Source organism: Xiphophorus hellerii, chromosome 19 (genome assembly GCF_003331165.1).
Source record: "Xiphophorus hellerii strain 12219 chromosome 19, Xiphophorus_hellerii-4.1, whole genome shotgun sequence".
Taxonomy (NCBI): Eukaryota; Metazoa; Chordata; class Actinopteri; order Cyprinodontiformes; family Poeciliidae; genus Xiphophorus; species Xiphophorus hellerii.
The window spans coordinates 23135678-23149345 of NC_045690.1; the positions used below are offsets into that span (position 1 = coordinate 23135678).

Genomic DNA, 13668 nt, shown 5'->3' on the forward strand with positions numbered 1-13668 from the left:
TTCACTGGTGTTGCTGACGATATTTGAGGGAAACTGGTGGATGTCGATCCCCAGAGAAAAACCTGCAAAAGCCAGAAAAAAAGAGAAAACTGTTAGAACAGCTAATTAAATACATGTAGCTGAACAAGTAATTGACATTACCTGTAAGGCAACAGAAAATTAAAATGGCAATCATTTTGTTACTTTGATGGCGTTTTGTTAGCGTGATAATGATGAAGGCGATGAGTGTGGTGAACTCAAAAAAAAACCAAGCAGACGAATGAGGAAGTGATGTCAGTCACGTGGTAAAAGGCGAGCAGCTGGCTGAAAGCTGCTTCTTGACGTTCACTATTTCCTATCAGCAGCAAAGAAATATAACCATGAGGTCATATGAGCCTTTTTTGGTTCATTAAGCTTCATAAATGGTGGAAGATAATGTGGCCTGTCGGTTTCTTTGCTGATGAATCTTTTCATCCAATGACCTGCAAAACCTTAAAATAAAATAAAAAACTAGATACTTATTGACTTAATATGTACTTCAGTGAAATTATTCATATTTATAATAATAATGAGCAATGATTATTAAACATGCTATTTCCAAATTCTACAGTTTCTGCTTCCAGAAAATCCAGAGAATTGAAGGCCATCAAGCACTTATAAGTTCTTTATAAAAGTTCTTTTATAAGTTCTTTATAAAAGTTCTTTTATAAGTTCTTTATAAAATAACTTATGAATAAATAAATTAATAAAAGTATTTAATTTTAAAAAATACATTTTGACAGACAGATGTACAGACATACTAGCTAGCTAGGCTAACAGTCTGTCTAGATTGATAATTAGCTAGATAGTTAGAGAATTATAGATGGTACGATAGTTAGATAGATAATTATTTAGCTAACTATCCAGTATTAGCTAACTTGTTATTATCTAGTTAGCTAAATAGTTAGCTAACTAGATAATTAGCTAACTAATTATCTAAGTAGATAGATAATTAACTAGCAAACTTATCTGGCTAGATAGATTATTAACTAGCTAGCTATTATCTAGCTAAGATAATTAGCTACCTAGCTAAATATCTATCTAGGTCTACAGATAATTAGCTAGATAGCTGTCTAGATTTCCAATTTGCTAGTGTCTAGACTGACAGAGATGGAAAACTTTGCTTCTCTGATAACAAAAGTAACAGATGTTTGTCTGTGACAGGGTTCTAAAACATTCAGTAGAGATATGCACAAGATAAAAATCAAAAACAAGTCATAGAAATCCCTCTGCTGTTGAGTGCTGTAATTGCACTCAATTATTTTTTTGGGATGTATAATTTTTTTTGTATAGCTTTCCAGGGTAGTGAGACTGAGTAATAGGCACATAATCCCAAGATTTTGTAAATTCATCCACTTCTTTATTATGAATATTCTATTTTTTAATTTTTACCGTATTTATAGAGTGAGATGGTGAAGACGTGCCTTTGTTTCTAGGACGGAAGCTTTCATAAAACTTTGTAAATGAAAATCACTGAAGGACCTCTGCCTGGTTGTCTTCCTGATTATTTAAATAGGACCAAATGCTGGAAAAAAAAAAAAAGTTGCCTTAGAAAACACCCTCATGCACATGTCGACCACAAGCAGGCTGCACGGAAGACTGGAAACCACGGATGATAAAGCCATTGAACAGTTTTTGTAACGTTCAGAGGTGCGTTTTTGTCGTTGTGCTTTACTTGCTGCACAGAAGTAGAAAGCACTGTGCTTCTCTGCAGCACTGATTGTAAGAGAGGCGTTTTTCAACGTGTTCACACTCAGATCTCCAGAGATGTTGAAGTCCTTCTTATATGTCTCCTCCATGGTGGCGTCTTTGTAGCTCAGATACCCCAGCAGGTTCATGGCCGAGTCTCCGGCCGGGCGCTGATACCAGAGCGTCACCCTGTAGTCGGTTTTATCATAGGTGCAGAAAATCTGAACTTTAGCACCGGGGTGTGTGATGAGATCGGAGGGAGACTGATTGACCTCAACACACAGACTGACACCTAAAGTTAGAGACAATGCTTAGACATTGATTGTAAAAAGGCATAAAATGTTAACTTATCTACATTGTAATAATTTTTGTTTACCTGCAAGGTAAGAAAGGATGAAGATGGGATTCATTTTACCTCTGTAAGTTAAGCCTTAGCTAACAATTCCACCACCATAAGGCAGACAGACAACGTTTAGGTGTTTGGCAGCTGGAATCTAACCAGCGATGAAAGTGAAGTTGCTGCTGATAGTGACGAGGATTTAACTGAACCCTGCAGAGGAAAGGGAAGTGACGAAGAAACACAAACCCTCAACGCAGACAGCTGAAGTCAAAGATTCACTTGAGGCTCAGCTGCTTTCTGTTCAAAAAGGTCATATTAAGCCTTTATTTATTTATTTTTTCCACATTTTGTCACATTACAATGGCAAATTTCAATGTTTGAAATTGGGATTTTATGACAGAACAACAGAAAGTAATACTGAAGGATGGAAAAAAGCCACTGGACATTCAACTTAAAGTTCACCAAAAACCATGTGGGGGACAAAATTAAATATAAATGAATATGATCTGGTCAGGTGAGACCCTAACTAAACTTTTTAGAGTGCAAGTACATGGATGGCAGAAAACTAACCACAGCATCACCCTGATCAAACCGTCTCCATGGTAAAACATGGCAGCAGCTGCATCATGCCTTCTTTTGTCTGCGTGAATAGCTGGTGACTTTCCTGGAAGAAAACAGCTTAGAGACGTCAAAAGACTTGAAACTAAAGCAAAGGTTCACCTTCCAACCTCAGATGTAGCTACTGAGCCACAATGAGACGATGTGGATCAAAACATGTTCAAGTGTTAGTATGACCTAGTCAAAGTCCTGACCTAAAATGAGCTGAGATGTGAACAACCTTGGAGCTGATTTGTAAAGTGAAAACAAGTGAAGTCTCTATATGTGTCAAGCTTGTCACTGTTTTTGCAGCAAGTAGCGTTCCCTTAATTCATTACCTGATTACAAATGCAAGCCACACTTTTCAGATTTTTATATGTAAATTTTATTTAAAGCCATAAAAATTTTACATTATATCACTTAGTGTTTATTGCATCGATCCCTATTAATTTAATTAAATTCAAAAACACTATTATTCTGAAAGGAAAATAAAATGTTTTAAATAATTAAGAAATTTATTTAAAAATAAAATAAAAATAACATTTTTAAATTAAGGTTTCCTACAGCGATGGATCACAGTGTGTTTGTGTCCGACTAAAACTGAAGATGAAAACATTTCTGACTTCCTGTGTAACTCATTGGGCTCAACATGGCTCCCTGCCCTGGGTGGTCTTCCACTAGGGGGCGCCACAATCACCAATAAAGAAAATCTGCTAACTATGCAGCAATGAATATGACTGACTGGTTAACACCTGTACGTGCATCAACCACAGTAAAGCAGCAGACCAGCTAGCAGAGCAGATTAACCAGCTGCTAAAAGGCTATAAATTGTTTGTCCATTTGCTCTTTAAAGAGCAAATTTGCAAAACCATAAGCTATTGTGCATCTTAATAATCATCATCTGAGCAGCAGCAGGACGAACAGTTGCTTTTCTGTTTGAAGTAAAAGCAATCAGATCATGTTATATATTTTGTAAAACCTACTGGATAACTGGAGAAATCATCCCAGCCTTTTTCACCACGAGTTTCTGTTTCTACTTGAAGCTCAATTCAAACTCCAGCTGGGGTCGACGCTCCTGCGGTTCCCTGGAAACTGTGATCAAACTTTAGAGACGTTGAATCACAAATCATTTTTTGATTCCCAGCTCCCCCTAGTGGAGACTTTTACGAGTGCAGACGTGGGTTCCTGATTTACTCTGTTTTATTGGCAGTCGGTTTTTGTTCAGCTGTTGTGTTTCCTCACATCACTGTGTTTGCTGACGGCACAGAAATAAACGCCGCTGTCATCAGGCTGCAGGTCCTTCACAGTCAGAGCTCCGGTCTCTATGGTGTCTTTGACTGCTGAGTATTTGCTCTGCAGGTTCTCTCCGTAGTCTGGCTGCCCACGGAACGGCGTGTACACAACGAGGGTCATGGTCTCCCCCGGTCGCTGCCGGTACCAGTACATCTGGGTATGAGAAATGTCTTTTTTGTGGCTGCATTTCATCTCAGCCGATTCGGTCTTCAGCTTCCAACTGATGACGGGATCCTGGATGACATCCTGGCAGTAAACTGAAAAGGAAAGAAAATCTTATATTTAAAATAAAATCAAGTTAATTTACATTAAATTTCTTTATTGAGAGACTAAATTCTAACAAAATCAATTCAATACTTCTTAATTTACCTTGAATCCTCAGTGGAGAGAGTAGAAGTATGACGAGAATTTGCAACATCGTTGTAATTTGAAATATTCAGTGTTTACAATCTGTCATTTTGTGCTCCAACAGAGATGTGCTGAATATTTCTGGGAGGATAAATAGCACGTCGCTTCACAGAAGCTCCTCCCCTTTTTTTAGAGAGAAGAACAGGAGCTTGATCAAAACCGAGTCGATCCTGGTGGACATCTGTCAACTGAGCTGAACTGAGCAGCAAAGTAAACCTTTTACTCATAAATGTTCTGTATCGCGACCCAGATAGTTGTGCACCACTGAACCTACATATAAATTAAAACCCACCCATACAAATTTCACTAATTTGCAGGACGGTTTGCCTGGTGAGGTTTTTGTACTGAAGAGCCGTGGCTGTGCAGCACTGTGGTAGCTGGCAGCACAGAAATAAACTCCACTGCTGCTCTCAATCAGCTCCTTGATCATCAAAGTGCAGGTCTGGTCTCTGTCAGCACTCCCTTGCATCTCCACATCCACTCCAGTTTCTATAAAGCTTTCGCCCAAAAACCGATACCCCAGCAGCTGCAGCTGTGTGTCCTCTAGTCTCTTGTACCAGAGGATTACGTTGTAGTTCTGGATACTGTGAGAGCAGCTGATGCTGGCTGCTTCTCCTCGCTTCGCCAGAATGTCGAAGGGAGTCTGGCGGACCTGATCGCCGAGAGAAGCACCTGTATAGAGAGAGAAAAAAAAAGAAGCCTCAAATTACAGTCAAGATGTTCAACTAAAACATCAACAGTGTACCTCTGCACTGAAAGCTGTGATCACCTGAAAACAGCACGGCGTTGAAAGCGATTATCAAGAGTTTGGCTCTCATTTTGTTGATTATTATTCTGCGACGTTCTCAGCAGCCCAGCAAGTTGCTCCGCGTCTTTTCCATTGAGGCTATAGCAAAAAAAAAATTTCAATCTGCTAGGTGGGCGTGGTTAGACCAGACCTGAATATTATCACATTAGTCATGACGTGTGGCCTCGCCTCATCAAAGGAGGTAAAACAGCTGCGTGGGAGTGTGAGGAGGCTTATGCACTGAGGAGCAGAGATGTGCAGCACTGTGGTAGCGGGCGGCACAGAAGTAAACCGCGCTGCTGCCTGGGCTGAGTCCTGTAATGGTTATGGTGCACGTTTTGTCTTTGTTGGCGTCCCCGTCTATTGTCACGTTCAGCTCCTTCTCTGGGAATGAAGCGGTTCCGTATGTGTATCCCAGCAGCTGCAGCTCGCGGTCGTCCGTCCGTCTGTACCAGAGGATTTGATCGTAGCGCTGAATGCTGTGGGAACAGCTGATGGCGAGTGTGTCGCCACGGCCTCTGAAAGCGCGGTCGGGAACTTGGACGATTTTCTCGCTCAGAGAGGAACCTGTGGAAGAGGCGACGAAAAACAAGAAATGACTACGAAGTTCAAATCAAAGAAATTTTTTTTTTTTTTTAAAGAAAAACAAAATCAAAATTCATCCTCAAAATCAGCAGTTTACCTGAAACCAGTACGGCCTGCAGGCTTATGCAGCAGAGGAGGAACATTGCTGGTTCTGGTTGGGGCCAGTTTGCCCTGAAGTGTTGTTGTAATCGCAGAACTAAACTAAAATGGGAGGAGCCTCAATGCCTCCTCCTCTTTCCAAAAGTCAAACTGCTCTGATTTTGCATTTTCACATTCATAATAATCTTGAACTTAACAGATTCAGAATTGGATTCCACAGAAAACGAGAGAAAAACAAATACCAACCAGATTTCCCCCAGAAAACTTGCTAAGCCTGGTGGTTGGGCGCTACAGCCCAGTCATTCATCCAGCGGCCCGTCGTGTTTTTGAGTTAAAAAATGTTGACAAGAAATTTGAAAATATCACTTGATAATTATGTGTTTGAAAGATTGGGAGATTAATACCTGAACACCAACAGGAAAGTCTGAAAAAATGCAAACTTTTTAACAAGACAATGCTAAGCCTGGTGGGATGCCAGGCTTATAATACACCGGGGGAAACCCTGCACCAAACTACAAAAAATATATCGCATATTATTTGGTCGTAATCGAACAGACACATCATTTCAAATTGTCACTTTCCTAAGATAATGTCCCAAGTCATTTTTATGCTGTTTTCCAGGTCATTATTAATGCCTATATTAAATCATTTGAATAGAACAAAACAAAAATTACCAAACTGAACTGTTATCTACACTGTTTGTGGTAGATTGCATATATTTGATTTATAAACATTTACTATATAAAATACTACAAAATGTGTCACATTTCAACCAATTTTTATTTTAAATTTTACTCAAAAAAGGTGAAATTCTTGTTCTTAAAATCATCTTGCTTAAATCCAGCCGTCCATTCTGGTGGTCATCTCCATGAATCCATCGTCTCAAAGACACTCAGCACCCAGACTCGTACCTCAGGGCAATTTAGAGTAACCAAGGAACGTTTCTGAACTGTGGAAGGAAGCCGGTGTCCCATCAGATTATTATACACTGTCAGAATAGCAAACATGCATTAAGAAGTCTGACCGTCAGAGGAGCTGTCAGTTCAGCATACGCGACAAGTTGTGACGAAAATAAGTAATTTAATTGTTTTCAATGATAACTAGATAGATATACATGCATTGTCGTTGTTTCAAAGTGTATTTAAAGCAGGATCTAGCTGCAGCTGCAGTCAACTACAACACACGCCCATGTAAAACTCATTAACCTAGTTAACCGCTAAGTCAGGATGTCATACAGCTGTTAATAACAAAGAGTATGACGATCTACGTCATGATTCTATGTTGCCGATTAAATAAAATCATATGGTAATGACAGTGTATACTTGTCTGATAGATATAGCCGTCTGTTCGTACTAAGCGTATGACGATCTGACAGCGTGTGGTGATCTGACAGAACACCGGCATAGCCAGAGAGAAATGTTTAGCTAATGAATTCACCTACTTTATGTTCCCTATTTAAAGGGAACATAAATACTAACTTATTCAGAAACAAAATGTGACAGAAATAGTAATACAGTTTGAAAATCTGTTTAACAAGGTGGCATGTGAACCTTTCCCGGTCTGGTATGAAACTCAGCTAGCTAGCTTGTTTGACTTTAGCATTAGCGCTCTCTCTGAACGAGCTAACGCTGTTTCCAAACCTGAACTGTTTTTCTAAGACAGACATTCTCAACCTAAACAGTATTAAAGTTCTTAGCCTTTACTGAATTGATGTTATTTATGAGCAGTACAACACAGATTAACATGTACTGGATTTTTATCAGCACACGACTAAAATAAAGGGAATAAAGAACTTTATACTTTCTGTGAGAACAGAGCAATTTCTCAGGACTGCAAAAAGCTCCAGGTTTGAAGTTCTTCTACGTCGAACTTTTACATTGTGTGGGTTTTCAACAACCTTTGTTTGATTTTCCTAAAATTCTTGTGAGATATAAAAAGTTCTGGCTAGAGAGAACCTTTCTATTGTTCACAGGTAGCCTCAACAGATTAATACAAACAGCTAAATGTTTAAGAAGCTAAAATTATTCAAATGAATCCTTCCTGGACGCTAAGTTTCTGTAGTAATATGCTTAACAAGTCATTTCAACTATAAAATATTTTTAACGTACAGCTATTATTGAAAGAAGTGTAACAATGAATTTTTCTAATGATTTTTGGTAATTTTTCTCAACCATATATTATATATATTATATTTATATACTACTTTCTAACCATACACTCAGCCCAAATATCTATTATGTAAAAGAAATAGCATACTTTGGTGATGAGTTAAATTTTTTTTATTTTTATTAAACTGTAACCAAAATTAAAAAAACAGCAGTATCTTTGAGAAAACACCACCCCCTAGCGGACAAAATAATATTCCAAGTCTCATATTGTGATCAGCCCATCCTCCCCTGTGGTTTTGTTGAATATCATGTTATTATCAGCAGGTGAACGATGGTTCCCTCTGTAACGGAGAAGGTTGCATCACTTTTTGTAGAGGGGGAGACATGAACTGAGTCACTGTGCTACTAGCTGCACAGTAATACATGCTGCTGTCTTCAGGCTGCAGTTTCTCCACATGGAGCTCAGATTTCTTTGAGCCGTCTCCTTTTATACTGAAGCGACCATTGAATTCAGGCTCCACTGTTGGTTTTTCATACAAAGTATGACCGACTAACTGGAGAGCGGAGCCGCCGGTCGGCTTCTGGTACCACAGAATCACGTTAAATGTGCTGACTGAGTGGCTGCAGGTGATTGTTGCAGGACCCTGAAGAGTTCCTAATATTGCTGGTGGATCCTGCTGGACATCATTGGTCAAAGAACAATCTGTGTTGAAAGGAAAAAACAAAATTAAGAAAGATGGATGTGGAAATATACTTATCGATAAAACGTTTGGAGTCCAACCTACAGCAGCAGCAGAGCAGCAGCAGAGCGATGCTGCTGAGGTTCCTCGTCATGGTGTCTACTGCTTCCTGTTTGTCTCTACAGGGACTGACATTCTCAACAGATTTTACAGGTTGTGATTGGATGGTGTGCTGAAGGCGGAGTTTCAGAAAGAACAGGAGCTTCTTAAAGAGACAGAGGCCCAATTTCAAAGCGTTAATTGGCAAGAAAAATTTTTTTTGTCATGTTTTATATAATGGCATTTTTATAATAAATTTAGGTAACATAGTTACTTGGTAGTGCTATAAAATGGTAGTATGTGGATAGAAAATACATAATACTGCCCATTTAACATAATATAAGCATAATGCTCCATTGTTTGACTCATTTTTACTTCTCCAAACAGATGACCTCCAAGTTAGTTAATTTTTATCCCGTGTGTTAATGTTTACCCAATTATGTTTAAAGTAAGTATAGAGACTTGAAGTGTGTTCAGATCAGAGTAAGATCCTATGAAAGAAGTATTATTATTATTATTAATACTTTAAATTTTGTATTTGCATGTTTGATACGTTCAGAATCAGACTTGACTTTGATGTGTTTTGTTTTCTTGTTTTGTTTTTTAATAATAGTGTCTAAATATAAAATCAACTCTTCATTGATAATCCCATAACCTCCTATTTCCGTACTTATATCCATTTAGTGATTATGTAAATTTCAGCACTTCAAAACACAATTCAACATCGAAGCCCTTGTTTTTCTGGATTTCTTACCAAATTCACTTTGTTCACTGAGTGAGTCTATAGCAGTAATAATAATAATAACAAAAGAAACATCAGACATTCAGCAGACGTTTCCAATTAGACAGAGACAGTATGAGTAAAAAACAAAAACCAGATGACTCCTTTACGGTGAGTTAAACTCGGAGTGAGATGCGAGTTCATCACTAGAGATGTGAACCGTCAGATACGGGAGTGTGTTGCTGATTCTGTGTGGTTGCAGCTGAGGTGAGAAGTGCTGGGAGGTTTTTGTTCATCTCTCCCATGTGGTTTCATCACTGTGTTGACTCACAGCGCAGAAGTACAAGCCTTTGTCTTCTGCCTCCAGGTTCTTCACTGTGAACGATCCTGTCTCAGGTTCAGTCTTGGACGCTGAGAATTTCTCTTTACTGAAATCCCCAAAGTCGTGGTCTTTTGAAGTCGTCGACGTGAACACGACGAGTTTCATTGTTTCTCCAGGCAGCTGCCGGTACCAGTACATCTGGTAATAGCCAGCACCCTTGGTATGGCTGCACTCCATCGTCGCATCTTGACCCACAGACTTCCACAGCATCGGGGTTTGGGAAACATCGCTCCCACCGACACAACCTGGGTTGAACAGAAACATCTTGCAAAAATGTTGATCAAAACATACTTTATTTTTAATCTACTTATCTTTTTAATCACCTGACGTCCACAGGAGAAAGATGGAAAATGAGACGTGGAGGTTTTGCTGCCTGATCATTGTGTGGAGCTGCTGTTATGAGCTACAGGGAGGAGAATCCCGAGGCATTCACCTTATAGCTCTGTGTGATGTGGATCTGTGGTCTATTGTGACGCTTCAGTATGCTGAACAAATATGACCTGAAAGAAATTTGACTTCATAATTTTTGCTTTGAAATTGGGCATCTGTCTCTTTAAGAAGCTCTCTCTCTTTCTGAAGCTCCGCCTTCAGGAAGTCATGGCTCCTCTATTAACCCTTTAACAGCATTTATACCAGCATTTCATTGAGAAATAGCTCCTCTAATGAGCTCAGCTGATTCTCAGTTCCAGCAAGGAAGCAAGTGTTTGCTAAATGCTTCTGGCTAGTCTGAAGGAGCCGAGTGGGGGAGTGGCATGGGAGGGCTGCTCTGGTAACATAGGCTTATCCAGAATCCAGACTGCTACATTTTTCTATACGATGTTAAACTCCCTCCACGTATTTCAAAAGAGTACTTTTTTTCCCCAGAGAGGTCAAAGGGCAGGTAGGATTTGCTGCCTTTGCTTCCAGAATTGGCAAAAAGGTATCTGTCAGGAGTAGAGTACCAAAGAATTTCCAAGGCATCAATTATAGCAAGCTTTCATCTAAATAAAATCTGTCACTCTGACAGATTCAGTGAGTGTTTCCGGGTCATTGAGAACTTTAAGACAAGAAATTACATTACAGGGATGCAAACTTAAGAAACAAAAACTCACCAAGTATTTTCCCCCCTTTATTCTAATGCAGATATCAGTACACTTGAAATAAGACACAATTAATCTACAAGGAATTTATCAGCAAGATATAGAAGCTTGATTTAAGTTGAATAATATTGATCTTTAGAAAAACACTGGCAGATTTTCCCCCTATAACAAGGAAAAAATGTCTTAAGTTTTAAAAGAATTTGCCAAAATTTGTGTTTTCGTAGATCTGTACAATTAAAGAGTACGAAACATCTAAGAATAATGTTGAAGCTAACAAAAAGCACTTTTGGCCCTAGACTGTTGAGCAGTTAGCATTGTGATATATTGATTCCTGACCAGATTAGGCTATTTTTAGTTTGGACTTAAAGGTTGAATACAGCAGAAATAAAAACACGCGATAGAAAGCAGCAGAGCTTTAGTTGGTAAACGATTAAATAAAATATGTCATTTTAAATGCTTGCAGATACTTTATTATTATTATTATTATTATGCTTCTCACCCTGATGAATTGAATTTCCTTTTTGTGAGTTTGTTCTTGTCTAAATCAAATAAGCTTCACCTAAAATCTGTTCAAGTTCAGAGATTTGTTGCTCTGATTGACGGCAGTGTTGCAGGCTGTCCAGCAGAGGGCGCCCATGACGCTGTTCATGTCGTGTAGGAAGCAGAGAAAAATATAAAACCAGAATACGTGGGACAACAGTTCACTTTATTTCCTGTTTTTTCTTCTTCCTGGAAGCTGATCTGATTATTTTACACTTGCAAACGTCAACAGTAGTTGCCACATCTGTCCAGTTAAAGTGCCGTTCTAAACATCTTCATTAACAGCTACAAAAGTGAGATTTAATAGTATCTTTAAAGATTGTTCCCGTGATTTTATTATAATGTGTCACCTGGTTGATGCTCAAACTGATGGATTTGCTGTTTATATGTCATGTTAACCCATTAGGAGGGAATGCATCACATGCATGTTGCCACGGCTAAAACATTTTTCATGCAACTTAATTAAAAATAGATTTATGAAACAAATGTAATATTTCTGAGCTGTTAGTAAGTGAATTTATTTAAACCACGCCTATGTTTCATAAGACTCTAAATGCTGTTTTTAAAATTTTTTTTTATCAGTGACGTGTTTTTAACAAATCGGCATTAGTTTAACCAAATTTACACGATTTATTTAGTTTGCTTCATGTTCGACATGCGAAACGTCTCATTTATGAAGCTACAGCATGGTTCAAATTCAAAAACACTTTATTGATCCCAAAGGGAAATTTAATTCAAAATTCCTCAGCGCTAGCTTAAATGGTCCTATTAAAATTTCAATCTGTTGTGTAGCCTTGGGATTGATTAAACTCTTAACTATATAAACTATATTAATTTTATGCAGATGTGACAGACAGCAGTAATGTAATGAGAGCTCAGCGACTCCAGCTTGTAACTATTTAAAATGTATGTTAGTTACATGATGAAAAATGTTTTTAATGATGTTTATCAAACTACATAATGATTTATAATTATTATCTATACTGCCTTGCAGAAATATTAAAACCATTAGATTTTTTTTTTGTATGTATTTTACAGGATTTTATGCAACAGGCCGACACAAAATGGGACATTACAGTGAAATAGAAAGAAAAATAAAATATGATTTAATACAAAAAACCCAATTAGCATCCACCTTCCCCTGAGCTGACGGTTTGCAGCTCCACCCTTTCCTGTAATCGCAGCTGCAAGGCGTCTTGGGTCTGTTTCTTTACACCTACTGTAACTTAACCCGTTTTTCTCGGAGACGGTTGGTGAGCTGCTTTTACCGTGTGTGATTGGGAATCTGTAAACATCAGTTCTCATTTAGGTCGAACTTGGACTTTGACTGGGAAATTCAAACACATAAATATTGTTGTTTTAAAGTCCAGCCCCTTTTCTCAACGCTTTTGCGCTCTGTAACATTTTTAAACCAGCCTTCCTGTCCGTGTGGAAGAAAACATTTCGGTTAGTTTCTGTCATATATTGGGGGTTTGTATGTAAAGTAAAGATCAAATTTTATTTCATCTGATCAGAGCAGCTGAACCAGTCCAAAAAAAAAAGAGAAAAGATTTTTGTTAATACTGTGTATGTTTTACAAACGTTACACTTCATATTAAAGTCGCATAATGTGACAAAAAGTTAAAGGGCGATGAATTATTTTGCATGGCATTTTAGCAAAAATGATACTTTGCAATATAATCTGTAATTTAATGAATTTGATGATAGAATCTGACAAAAATGTAATACATATTGGTTGTTTTTCAAAATTCTTTTTACTTTTATGATGTTTTTATGATGTAAAGCACTTTGACCTGCGATGCTGCTGAAATGTGCTGCACAAATAAACTTGATAAGGTGGCAGTGAATTTATAGAGATATTTTGTGGCAGCTTTTAGTAGGAGGAGTATAATTAGACAACAGATGTGAGAGAAAACCTGAGTCTGTTGCTGCCTCACATGTGTTTCCTGTTTGCTCAGAACAAACGTGTTTTTGTTCAAGTAACAGATATTTCCTTCTCGGTTTGACGCAGAGCGAGAATAATTTAAGTAAAATGTCTGAGGATGATTCAAAAGAATATAAATGTGCTGCAGAAGGCTGCTGTTGTTTTACGGCTGCACTGTAAAAAAAACAAAACAAAAAAACCCTAAATTATATGGCAAGACACCAAAACTACGCCGTAAAATTACTGGTAATTTTTTTTCTTTCACGACATTATCGTCATTGATTTTTACGGTTGAAAATGAGTGTCTTACTGTAAAAGA

General features: G+C 38.1%; 4 gene segments (V, D, J or C); all 4 read right to left on the minus strand.

The window, feature by feature from the left end:
• Positions 1 to 3208: 3208 nt before the first annotated feature.
• Positions 3209 to 4422, minus strand: LOC116708465 (T cell receptor beta variable 29-1-like). The segment is given in 2 exon segments: positions 3209 to 4194; positions 4307 to 4422. Coding segments are annotated over 2 exon segments (378 nt in total).
• Positions 4423 to 5273: 851 nt separating this feature from the next.
• Positions 5274 to 5878, minus strand: LOC116708456 (T cell receptor alpha variable 36/delta variable 7-like). The segment is given in 2 exon segments: positions 5274 to 5699; positions 5815 to 5878. Coding segments are annotated over 2 exon segments (420 nt in total).
• A 2289-nt stretch (positions 5879 to 8167) lies between these two features.
• Positions 8168 to 8866, minus strand: LOC116708454 (Ig kappa chain V-V region K2-like). The segment is given in 2 exon segments: positions 8168 to 8627; positions 8710 to 8866. Coding segments are annotated over 2 exon segments (435 nt in total).
• Positions 8867 to 9338: 472 nt separating this feature from the next.
• LOC116708461 (T cell receptor beta variable 7-2-like) lies at positions 9339 to 10316 on the minus strand. The segment is given in 2 exon segments: positions 9339 to 10051; positions 10130 to 10316. Coding segments are annotated over 2 exon segments (393 nt in total).
• Between the last annotated feature and the right edge of the window lie 3352 nt (positions 10317 to 13668).